Genomic DNA, 13,362 nt, shown 5'->3' with positions numbered 1-13,362 from the left:
ATACATATATTTACACACATATATCCATACACATATATATATGTACATACACATATATACAGATGCACACATATATATACACACACATTTATATACATATATATAGACACACACACATATATACATTTATATACACACACACATATACAGTATATACACACTTTTATATACATACTAGTTTGGGGACCCGGCGCTGCCCGGGTTATTAGAGAAAGTGGGTAATGGCGGTTCTGTATGCCAAGTTTGGTCTTTATTGGTCATTGGATGACGGTTGCAGTGTTTTCAGGAAGTGTGTGAAGGTACTTGAAGTCCCATCATCCATGGTCCACCCTCCTCCAAACAGCAGCAGGATGTAGAGTGGGTCATGGGGGCTCTGTGTGCCAATTTGGTCATGATCAGTCATTGGATGAGGGTGGCGGTGGTTTCAGTGAGTGAGTGAAGGTACTGCAAATCCCATCATCCATAGTCCACCCTCCTCCAAACAGCAGCAGGATGTAGAGTGGGTCATGGGGGCTCTATGTGCCAAGTTTGGTCTTGATTGGTCATTGGATGAGGGTCGCAGTGGTTTCAGTAAGTGAGTGAAGATACTGCAAGTCCCATCATCCATGGTCCATCCCCCTTAGAACTGCATCAGGATGTAGAGTGGGCCATGAGTACTCTGTGTGCCAAATTTGGGCCTGGCCTGTGATTTGTAGGGGCTACAATATTCTGTGGGAAGTGAATTGGGTGAAGGTACTGCAAATCCCATCATTCGTGGCCCATCCTGCCCTAAACCGCACCAGGTTTTTAAGTGGGCCATTGTGCCTCTGTGTGCCAAGTTTGGTCCTGATTCATCATTGGTGTGGACCACAGTGCTCTAAGGTAGTGAGTTCAAGTACTGCAAGTCCCATCATCCATGGTTCATCCTCGCTCAAACTGCACCAGGATGTTGAGTGGGTCTTGCGGATTGGGGGGGGGGGGTGTCCGTGTGCCAAGTTTGGTCTTGTTCTGTCATTATTTGGGGGCCAAAAGGTGTTTTGGACTTCAACTCCCACCATTCCTGACAGCTTCAGGCCCCTTTCCTATTCCTTATGCTACCTCGGAATGTTGAGGTTGGCCAATCAGAGACCATATGCAAATTGTACCACAGTGGCAACCAATCAGAAAGCTGCCACATACCCCTCCTGCCGCACACATACAAACACTGACCTTTATTATATAGATATATGCACACATACTCAGGAAAACACTGCTTTTTTCAAACATTAAACATTTGAGACGTCATTTTATTCCTATTTGCAATCTCTGTTTCGACATAAACTATTTAGTATTTGATCAAAGGAGGACAAAATTTAAATCTCAGCCCAGTGCGGGGCCTTGATTCCCTTTCCCATCATCCCCAGTACAGAAAAAGCGCATGATGCTAAGACCACCACCGCTCATTGATTTAAGGCAAAACTGGTGCAGGATCTGGAAGCTCAAAGGGAGGGCAATCGGAGAGTGTGTGGCTCATGGGACCTGCGGTCAGCGGAAGTAGTTGGGGCAGTCGTGGGCGGAGAGGCGCCAGGCTTGCTCAAAGGCCGGCACCACTTTGGGCTCCAGGGGCCCTTCCTCGGCGTATTGTAGGTTCTGCTGCAGCTGCTCCAGGCTGGACGCCCCCAGGATCACCGCGTCCCCCAGGCTGCCCTAAAAGCAAGAGGAGCCAGTACAAATCCCATCATCCTTGGGTGCATGGCCATCCGTTAGGAGGGCTTCAGTTGTGTATCACGGCATATGGGGTTGGACTGGATGGCTTTTGGGGGTCCCTTCCAACTCTAGGATTCTATTATTATTATTATTATTATTACTACTACTACTACTACTACTACTAGCAGAACTTGGGTGGCCATCCGTCGGGAGGGCTTCAATTGTGTATCACAGCCTATGGGGTTGGTCTGGATGGCCTTTGGAGTTCTCCAACTCTAGGATTCTAATATTAGTACTACTACTACTACTAGCAGAGCTTGGGTGGCCATTTGTTCGGGGGGCTTCGATTGTGGTTCATGGCATGTGGGGTTTGACTGGATGGCCTTTGGGGGTCCCTTCCAACTCTAGGATTCTATTATCATTATTATAATTATTATTATTACTACTACTACTACTACTAGCAGAGCTTGGGTGGCCATCTGTCAGGAGGGCTTCGATTGTGGATCACGGAATATGAGGTTGGACTGGATGGCCTTTGGGTTCTCCAACTCTAGGATTCTATTATTATTATTATTATTACTACTACTACTACTACTACTAGCAGAGCTTGGGTGGCTATCTGTTGGGAGGGCTTCAATTGTGTATCACGGCATATGGGGTTGGACTGGATGGCCTTTGGGGTTCTCCAATTCTAGGATTCTATTATTTCTGCTACTACTACTACTACTACTACTACTAGCAGAGCTTGGGTGTCCATCTGTCAGAAGGGCTCTAGGATTCTATTATTATTATTATTATTACTACAACAACTACTACTAGCAGAGCTTGGGTGGCCATCTGTCAGGAGGGCTTCGATTGTGGATCACGGCATATGGGGTTGGACTGGATGGCCTTTGGGGTTCTCTTCCAACTAGGATTTTTATTATTATTACCACCACTACTACTAGCAGAGCTTGGATGGAAGTCTGTTGGGAGGGCTTTGATTGTGTATCACGGCATATGGGGATGGACTGGATGGCCTTTGGGGTTCCCTTCCAACTCTAGGATTCCATTATTATTATTATTATTATTATTACTACTACTACTACTACTACTAGCAGAGCTTGGGTGGCCGTCTGTCGGAAGGGCTTCAATTGTGCATCACGGCATATGGGGTTGGACTGGATGGTCTTTAGGTATCCCAACTCTAGGATTCTATTATTATTATTACTACTACTACTACTACTAGCAGAACTTGGGTGGCCATTTGTTGGGGGGGCTTCGATTGTGGATCATGGCATGTGGGGTTTGACTGGATGGCCTTTGGGGGTCCCTTCCAACTCTAGGATTCTATTATAATTATTATTATTACTACTACTACTACTACTAGCAGAGCTTGGGTGGCCATCTGTCAGGAGGGCTTCGATTGTGGATCACGGCATATGAGGTTGGACTGGATGGCCTTTGGGTTCTCCAACTCTAGGATTCTATTATTATTACTACTACTACTACTACTACTACTAGCAGAGCTGGGTGGCTATCTGTTGGGAGGGCTTCAATTGTGTATCACGGCATATGGGGTTGGACTGGATGGCCTTTGGGGTTCTCCAATTCTAGGATTCTATTATTTCTGCTACTACTACTACTACTACTACTACTAGCAGAGCTTGGGTGGCCATCTGTCAGGAGGGCTTCGATTGTGGATCACGGCATATGGGGTTGGACTGGATGGCCTTTGGGGTTCTCTTCCAACTCTAGGATTTTTATTATTATTACCACCACTACTACTAGCAGAGCTTGGATGGAAGTCTGTTGGGAGGACTTTGATTGTGTATCACGGCATATGGGGATGGACTGGATGGCCTTTGGGGTTCCCTTCCAACTCTAGGATTCCATTATTATTATTATTATTATTATTATTATTATTACTACTACTACTACTACTACTACTAGCAGAGCTTGGGTGGCCATCTGTCGGGAGGGTTTCTATTGTGGATCACGGCATATGGGGTTGGACTGGATGGCTTTTGGGGTTCTCTTCCAACTCTAGGATTCTATTATTATTATTACTACTACTACTACTAGCAGAGCTTGGGTGACCATCTGTTGGGAGGGCTTTGATTGTGCATTATGGCATATGAGGTTGGACTGGATGGCCTTTAGGTATCCCAACTCTAGGATTCTATTATTATTATTATTATTATTACTACTACTACTACTACTACTACTAGCAGAGCATGGGTGGCCATCTGTCGGGAGGGCTTCGATTGTGTATCACTGCATATGGGGTTGGACTGGATGTTCTTTGGGGTTCTCTTCCAACTCTAGGATTCTATTATTATTATTATTATTACTACTACTACTACTAGCAGAGCTTGGGTGACCATCTGTCAGGAGGGCTTCAATTGTGTATCACGGCAAATGGGGATGGACTGGATGGCCTTTGGGGTTCCTTCCAACTCTAGGATTCTAATATTACTACTACTACTACTACTACTACTATTAGCAGAGCTTGGGTGGCCATCTGTCGGGAGGGCTTCGATTGTGTATCATGGCATATGGGGTTGGACTGGATGGCCTTTGGGGTTCTCCTCCAACTCTAGGATTCTATTATTATTACTACTACTACTACTACTACTACTACTACTAGCAGAGCTTGGTTGGCCATCTGTCGGGAGGGCTTCGATGGTGTATCATGGCCTATGGGATGGACTGGATGGCCTCTGGGGGCCTCACCTGCAGCTGGGAGTGGTGGTAGATCCAGCGGAGGGCAGCCGAGGTGAGGCTGGGGGTCTCCTCCGAGGCGTAGGCTTCACGGAGGGCGCCTTCCACCAGGGCGATCCCCTCAAAGTGGTGCTTCTTCCAATACCTGGAGGGAGGAAGGCTAGTTCTCTCAGGCCGCTCCCTCGGCCTCGTCCGCCCACGCCACCCGCCCGAAACTGACCACGGACCCACCTGTCCCGGTAGGCCTGGGCCCAGTCGTTGCCAAAGAAGCGCCCTTCCGGCTGCAGAGACAAGTCCTCATACTTGTACTTCCCGGTCAAGAGACCTCCTGCGGTGGGAAACGAGGAAGGGTTGCAATCAGGCCAAATCCCTCTGGCCATTTCCCAAACCAAGACGTCATGAGCTCCCATCTGAACTGCTGCGTGTGGGTATCCCACATCAAGAAAGCCTCCTCCATTGGCCTTGATTATAATTATGTCATTTATTACATTATTATTATTACACATTTATTACATTGTTTACATTATTATTATGTTATTCTTTGCATTGATTATAATTGTTATTTATTACATTATTATTACACATTTATTACACTGTTTACATTATTATTATTATTATTATGTTATTCTTCGCATTGATTATAATTGTCATTTATTACACATTTATTACATTGTTTATATTATGTTATTCTTTGCATTGATTATAAATATTTATTACATTATTATTACACATTATGTATTTCATTGTTTATATTATTATTATTATTATATGTTATTCTTTGCATTGATTATAATTATATCATTAATTTCATTATTATTACATATTTATTACATTGTTTACATTATGTTATATGTTATTCTTTACATTGATTATAGTTGTCATTTATTACATTATTATTACACATTTATTAAATTGTTAATATTATTATTTTTGCAATGTTATTCCTTGCATTGATTGTAGTTATATTTATTACATTATTATTACACATTTATTACATTGTTTATATTATTATTTTTATATGTTATTCTTTGCATAGATTATAAATATTTATTACATGATTACACATTATATTATTATTATATGTTATTATTATTATTACATTATTTATTATACTGTTAGATTATATGTTATTATTATTACACATTATTTATTATACTGTTATATTATTATTATATCTTATATTATTATTATTACACATTATTTATTATACTGTTATATTATTATGTTATATTATTATTATTATTACATATTATTTATTATACTGTTGTATTATAATATGTTATTATTATTACACATTATTTATTATACTGTTATATTGTTATTATATATTATTATTATTGCACATTATTTATAAAACTCTTATATTATTATATGTTATTTATTATATTGTTATATTATTATTATATGATATTATTATCACACATTATTTATTATACTGTTATATTATTATTATATATTATTATTATTATTACACATTATTTATTATACTGTTATATTGTTATTTATTATTATTTTACACGTTATTTATTATACTGTTGTATTATATGTTATTATTATTATTACACATTATTTATTATACTGTTGTATTATTATATCTTATTATTATTACACATTATTTATTATACTGTTATATTATTATTATATATTATTATTACATGTTATTTATTATACTATTGTATTATTATATGTTATTATTATTATTATTACACATTATATTGTTATATTATTATTATATATTATTATTATTACACATTATTATACTGTTATATTCTTATTATATGTTGTTGTTGTTGTTGTTGTTATCATCATCATCATCATCATTTCAAGATGGGTTCCCAAACTCCGAAGGTATCATAGGTCAAACGGACATCCCCCAATGCGTTATGCGGCCATAGAGGTCGCATGACAGCCGCCAAGGGGTCCTTGAGGGCATCTAGACGGTCCCACGGTCCCCTTGCGTTGGGAGGCTGCCGGCCTACCTGCCAGGGGGTTGTAGGCGTAGAAGCGGATCCCAAAGTGCCGGAGGCAGGGCAGCAGCTCGGTCTCGACTTGGCGGGTGGTGGCGTTGTACATGCCCTTGCGGGGAAAAGAAGGAAGGAGGAAGGGAGGAAAGAAAGGAGGTTGCCAACTGACCGGCCCCAAGGGCAGCCCCACCGGCCAGCTCTCTTTCCGGGTTTACTCTCTCTCTCACCTGATAGACGGAAGGAAGGACCCAGTGGTTGGCTTTGCAAAGCGTGTAGATCTCGGCCACTTGCCAAGCAGCGTAGTTGGAGAGGCCCAGCTCCTGGAACTTGCCCTGAAGGAAGGAAGGAAGGAAGGAAAAGAAAGAGTGGGAGGGAGGAAGAGAAGGGAAGGAAAAGGATGACGACAATGCTATTTCCCATTCCCTATGGGTGCCATGGGTTCACTGAGTCTACAGTATTGTTGATGTTGTTGTTATGACATCTACCAATCCTTATTATTATTATTATTATTATTATTATTATTATTATTATTATGCCCTCTTATGGGTTCACCAAGAGTCTACTGGATTGTGGTTGTTATGGATCTTCCATTCCTATTATTATTATTATTATTATTATTATTATTATTATCTATGACTTATGGATTCACTGAGTCTACTGTGTTGTTGTTGTTGTCGCTATGACATCTACCATTCCTATTATTGATTATTATTATGCCATCTACCATTACTCATGAGTTCACTGGGAGTCTACAGTGTTGTCGTTGTCGTCATTATGACATCTACCATTCCTATTATTATTATTATTGATTATTATGATGCCATCTACCATTACTTATGAGTTCACTGAGTCTACAGTGTTGTTGTGTTGTTGTTGTCATTATGACATCTACCATTCCTATTATTATTATTATTGATTATTATGATGCCATCTACCATTACTCATGAGTTCTCTGAGTCTACAGTGTTGTTGTTGTGTTGTTGTCATTATGACATCTACCTTTCCTATTATTATTATGATGCCATCTACCATTACTCATGAGTTCACTGAGAGTCTACAGTGTTGTTGTTGTTATTGTTATTATGACATCTCCCATTCCTATTATTATTGATTACTATGATGCCATCTACCATGATTTATGGGTTCACTGAGAGTCTACTGTGTTGTTGTCACTGTCATCATGACATCTACCATTCCTATTATTATTATTATTGATTATTATGATGCCATCTACCATGACTTATGAGTTCACTGAGAGACTACAGTGTTGTTGTTGTTATTGTTATTATGACATCTACCATTCCTATTATTATTATTATTATTATTATTATTATGCCATCTACCATTACTTATGAGTTCACTGATAGTCTAGTGTTGTTGTGTTGTTGTCATTATGACATCTACCATTCCTATATTATTATTATTATTATTATTATTATTATTATTATTATTATTATTATTATGCCATCTACCATTACTTATGGGTTCACTTAGAGTCTACTGTGTTGTTGTTGTTGTTGTTATGACATCTATCATTCCTATTATTATTATTATTATTATTGATTGTTATGCCATCTACCATGACTTATGAGTTCACTGAGTCTACAGTGTTGTTGTTGTTGTCATTATGACATCTACCATTCCTATTATTATTATTATTATTATTATTATTATTATTATTATTATGCCATCTACCATTACTTATGGGTTCACTTAGAGTCTACTGTTGTTGTTGTTGTTATGACATCTATCATTCCTATTATTATTATTATTATTATTATTATTATTATTATTATTATTATGCCATCTACCATGACTTATGAGTTCACTGAGAGTCTACAGTGTTGTTGGTGTTGTTGTCATTATGACATCTACCATTCCTATTATTATTATTATTATTATTATTATGCCATCTACCATGGCTTATGGGTTCACTGAGAGACTACAGTGTTGTTGTTGTGTTATTGTTGTTGTCGTTATGACATCTACCATTCCTATTATTATTATTGATTATGATGCCATCTACCATGACTCATGAGTTCACTGAGTCTAGTGTTGTTGTCGTTATGACATCTACAATTCCTATTATTATTATTATTATTATTATTATTATTATTATTATGCCCTCTGCCTTTACTCATGAGTTCACTGGGAGTCTACACTGTTGTTGTTGTCATGACATCTACCATTTCTATTATTATTGATTACTATGATGCCATCTACCATGACTTATGAGTTCGCTGAGAGTCTACACTGTTGTTGTTGTTATGACATCTACCATTTGTATTATTATTATTGATTACCATGACTTATGGATTCACTGGGAGTCTACTGCGTTGTTGTTGTGTTGTGATTGTTGTCATTATGACATTACAATTCCTATTATTATTATGACACCATCTACCATTACTCATGAGTTCACAGAGAGTCTACACTGTTGTTTGTTGTCATTATGACATCTACCATTTCTATTATTATTGATTATTATGATGCCTTCTACCATTACTTGTGAGTTCACTGAGAGTCTACTGTGTTGTTGTTGTTGTTGTCATTAAGACATCTACCATTCCTATTATTATTATTGATTACCATTACTCATGGGTTCACTGAGAAGTCTACTGTGTTGTTGTTGTGTTGTTGTTGTTGTCATTAAGACATCTACCATTCCTATTATTATTATTGATAACCATTACTCATGGGTTCACTGAGAAGTCTACTGTGTTGTTGTTGTGTTGTTGTTGTCATTAAGACATCTACCATTCCTATTATTATTATTGATTACCATTTACTAATGGGTTCACTGAGAAGTCTACTGTGTTGTTGTTGTTGTGTTGTTGTTGTCGTCATTAAGACATCTACCATTCCTATTATGGTGATGCCATCTACCATTTGTTTACAGTGTTGTTGTTGTTGTTGTTGTTATGACATCTACCATTCCTATTATTATTATTTATTATTATGATGCCATCTACCATGACTCATGAGTTCACTGAGAGTCTACAGTGTTGTTGCTGTTGTTGTTGACTGACCTCTTTGTGGAGTTGGTTGCAGGTGGCGAGGGTCTCCAGGAGTGGGGCCTGGTGGTCCGGGGCGTGGAGGTAGAAGAGGGCCACGCTGGGGGTCTTCAGCCGCGCCAGGGAGGCCTCCAGCTGGGAGCGAAGACCCTCCGCCGTCAGCCGCTGGCCCTGCCACGGGTTGGCCTTGGTGGCCACCAACACTGCAAGTGGCAAGGAGACGGAGAAGAAGAAGACCTCTCGATGCAAGGCCACATCGCCCACCCAGCCACCCACCGCCCCCAGGAGTTCCCCAAAGAGGGGCCAATCAATGCACTCTGCACATGCTCAGAGGACATTCTTAGGTGCAGATCAGGAGAAATGCACTCCGTACATGCCCAGAGGTTACTCTCCAGTGATGATAAGGAGAAATGCACTCTTGATATGTTCAGAGGGTGCATTGTAAGTGAAAATCAGGAGAGGTGTACTCTGCACATGCTCAGAGGATACACTGTGCTTGCAAATAATGAGGGGTGCACTCTGCACATGCTCAGTCGGCTTTGCATGCTCATAAGATCCTCTAATTGCAAAGATGGAGAGATGCACTCTGCACATGCTCAGACAATACTCTGTACTTGCAAAGGAGAAATGCACTCTGCACATGCTCAGAGGATATGCTGTGCTTGCAAATAAGGAAGGGTACACTCTGCACATGCTCAGAGTCGGGTTTGCACTTTGGCACTCTGTGCATGCTCAGAGGGCGCACTGCAAGTGCCAATAAGGAGAGAGACACTCTGCACATGCTCATAAGATCCTCTAATTGCAAAAATGGAGAGATGCACTCTGCACATGCTCAGAAGATAATCAGTACTTGCAAAGGAGAAATGCACTCTGTACATGTTTAGAGGGCTCGTAAATGCAGATAAGAAGAAATGCACTCTGCACATGCTCAGATGATACTCTATACTTGCAAATATGGGGAGATGCACTCTGCACATGCTCAGGAGATACATTGTAATTGCAAATAATTGCAAATAAGGAGAGAAGCACTTTGCACATGCTCAAGAGTCGGCTTTGCACTTTAGCACACAGGGAAATGCACTCTGTGCATGTCCAGGAGCATTTGGTCTCCACTGTTGACCATTTGCACACTGCCCATGCCCTGGAGACCTTTCAGCAAGGCAGCTGCCCTTTGCACATGCTCAGAGGACACTCTGTAATTTCAAATAAGGAGAAATGCACTCTGCACATGCCCAGGAGCACAGCATATGGCACTCAAGGACTGCACTCTGTGCATGCGCAGAGGGCGTGTTGTGAGTGCAGATAAGCTCAGAGGACACTCTGTACTTGCAGATAAGGAGAAATGCACTCTGCACATGCTCAGAGGATATTCTGTAATTGCAAATATGGAGAAATGCACTCTGCACATGCTCAGAGGATACTCTGTAATTGCAAATATGGAGAAATGCACTCTGCACATGCTCAGAGGATACTCTGTAATTGCAAATATGGAGAAATGCACTCTGCACATGCTCAGAGGATACTCTGTAATTGCAAATAGGGAGAAATGCACTCTGCACATGCTCAGAGGACTCTCTGCACTTGCAGATAAGGAGAAGTGCACTCTGCACATGCTCAGAGGACACTGTAATTGCAAATAAGGAGAGAAGCACTCTGCGCATGCTCAGAGGATACTCTGTAATTGCAGATAAGGAGAAATGCACTCTGCACATGCTCAGAGGATACTCTGTAATTGCAAATAAGGAGAAATGCACTCTGCACATGCTCAGAAGATACTCTGCACTTGCAAATATGGAAAAATGCACTCTGCACGTGCTCAGAAGATACTCTGTAATTGCAGATAAGGAGAAATGCACTCTCTGTACGTGCAAATAAGAAGACAAGCACTCTGCACAAGCTCAGAGGATACCCTTTGTACTTTGACGCTCAAGGACAACACTCTGTGCATGCTCAGAGGACGCATTGTAAATGCAGATAGGAACAAATGCACTCCGCACATGCTCAGAGGATACTCTGCACTTGCAAATATGGAGAAATGCACTCTGTACATGCTCAGAGGATACTCTGCAATTGCAAATAAGGAGAGATGCACTCTGCACGTGCTCAGTCCGTGTTGTACTTTGGCACTCAAGGGCAGCACTCTGTGCATGCTCAGAGGGCTCACTGTCTGTGCAGATAAGGAGAGAAGCACTCTGCACATGCTCAGAAGATACTCTGTAAGTGCAAATAGGGAGAGAAGCACTCTGCACATGCTCAGAGGATTCTCTGCACTTCAGATAAGGAGAAGTGCACTCTGCACATGCTCAGAGTCGGCTTTGTACTTTGTCACTCAAGGAGATGCACTCTGCCCATGCCCAGGAGCTCAGCCTGTGTCCCTGAAGGGCAGCCCTCTGCACATGCTCAGAGGATACTCTGCACTTGCAAATAAGGAGAAATGCACTCTGCACATGCTCAGAGGATACCCTGTAATTGCAAAGAAAGAGAAATGCACTCTGTACATGCCCAGGAGCTTAGCATATGGCACTCAAGGGCAGAACTCTGTGCATGCTCAGAGGGCTCACTGTCAGTGCAGATAAGGAGAGAAGCACTCTGCACATGCTCAGAAGATACTCTGTAAGTGCAAATAGGGAGAGAAGCACTCTGCACATGCTCAGAGGATTCTCTGCACTTCAGATAAGGAGAAGTGCACTCTGCACATGCTCAGAGTCGGCTTTGTACTTTGTCACTCAAGGAGATGCACTCTGCCCATGCCCAGGAGCTCAGCCTGTGTCCCTGAAGGGCAGCCCTCTGCACATGCTCAGAGGATACTCTGCACTTGCAAATAAGGAGAAATGCACTCTGCACATGCTCAGAGGATACCCTGTAATTGCAAAGAAAGAGAAATGCACTCTGTACATGCCCAGGAGCTTAGCATATGGCACTCAAGGGCAAAACTCTGTGCATGCTCAGAGGGCTCACTGTCAGTGCAGATAAGGAGAGAAGCACTCTGCACATGCTCAGAAGATACTCTGTAATTGCAAATATGGAGAAGTGCACTCTGCACATGCTCAGAGGATACTCTGCTCTTGCAAATACTGAGGAATGCAGTCTGCACATGCTCAGAGAACACTCCATACTTGCAAATACAGGGAAATGCACTCTGTACATGCTCAGAGGATACTCTGCACTTGCAAATATAGAAAAATGCACTCTGCACATGCTCAGGAGATACTCTGCACTTGCAAATATAGAAAAATGCACTCTGCACATGCTCAGGAGATACTCTGCACTTGCAAATATAGAAAAATGCACTCTGCACATGCTCAGAGGATACTCTGCTCTTGCAAATATAGAAAAATGCACTCTGCACATGCTCAGAGGATACTCTGCACTTGCAAATATAGAAAAATGCACTCTGCACATGCTCAGAGGATACTCTGCACTTGCAAATATAGAAAAATGCACTCTGCACATGCTCAGAGGATACTCTGCACTTGCAAATATAGAAAAATGCACTCTGCACATGCTCAGAGGATACTCTGCACTTGCAAATATAGAAAAATGCACTCTGCACATGCTCAGAGGATACTCTGCTCTTGCAAATAAGGAGAGATGCACTCTGCACATGCTCAGGAGATACTCTAATTGCAAATAAGGAGAAATGCACTCTGCACATGCTCAGAGGCCACTTTGCAAGTGCAAATAAGGAGAGGTGCACTCTGCGCATGCTCAGAGGCGACTCACCCTCCTTCTCTGTGCCCAGGAGGGCTCCCAGGATGCTCTCTGTCTGGCCCTGGGCATACATGGCGGCGGAGTCGAGCTCCCGGTGCCCGCGGGCGAGGAAGGCCCTCAGCATCTCGGCGCTGGCCTCCTTGCTGGCCCTCCTCCCGAACTCCATCGTGCCCAGCACCGTCCGCACCCCCGAGCCCGCCATCACCCCTTCCTGCCGAGCGCGGGCCTCGAACCCGGTTCCCTGGAGCAGAAGGGCAGCTCTGCGCATGCGCCGAAGGTCGGCCAAGCTCCAAAGTCCCCAGGAG

At 41.9% G+C, this 13,362-nt stretch overlaps 1 protein-coding gene across 1 annotated transcript; it reads right to left on the bottom strand.

Moving 5' to 3' along the window:
• Positions 1–1,244: 1,244 nt before the first annotated feature.
• LOC132764762 (aflatoxin B1 aldehyde reductase member 4-like) lies at positions 1,245–13,357 on the bottom strand. Its single transcript, XM_060758819.2, has 7 exons — positions 13,070–13,357; positions 9,362–9,549; positions 6,560–6,664; positions 6,348–6,444; positions 4,600–4,696; positions 4,381–4,513; positions 1,245–1,665 (listed from the first exon to the last, which is right to left on the bottom strand). Exons 1-7 carry the CDS (start codon positions 13,323–13,325, stop codon positions 1,504–1,506), a joined length of 1,038 nt encoding a protein of 345 aa, XP_060614802.2. The 5' UTR covers positions 13,326–13,357; the 3' UTR covers positions 1,245–1,503.
• Between the last annotated feature and the right edge of the window lie 5 nt (positions 13,358–13,362).

This window comes from Anolis sagrei, chromosome 13 (assembly GCF_037176765.1).
Source record: "Anolis sagrei isolate rAnoSag1 chromosome 13, rAnoSag1.mat, whole genome shotgun sequence".
Classification (NCBI taxonomy): domain Eukaryota; kingdom Metazoa; phylum Chordata; class Lepidosauria; order Squamata; family Dactyloidae; genus Anolis; species Anolis sagrei.
Note: the sequence above shows the minus strand (reverse complement) of the source record. Positions and strands in the feature narration are given on the sequence as shown.

Bases quoted from the DNA above. Each gene is read 5' to 3' on its own strand.
- LOC132764762 (XM_060758819.2), bottom strand. From the start codon at position 13,325: ATGCGCAGAGCTGCCCTTCTGCTCCAGGGAACCGGGTTCGAGGCCCGC. The intron at 6,445-6,559 runs GTGAGAGAGAGA...TTTCCCCGCAAG, and splicing joins TCCTTCCTTCCGTCTATCAG to GGCATGTACAACGCCACCAC. The intron at 4,514-4,599 runs GTGGGTCCGTGG...TCCTCCCTCCAG, and splicing joins GCCCAGGCCTACCGGGACAG to GTATTGGAAGAAGCACCACT.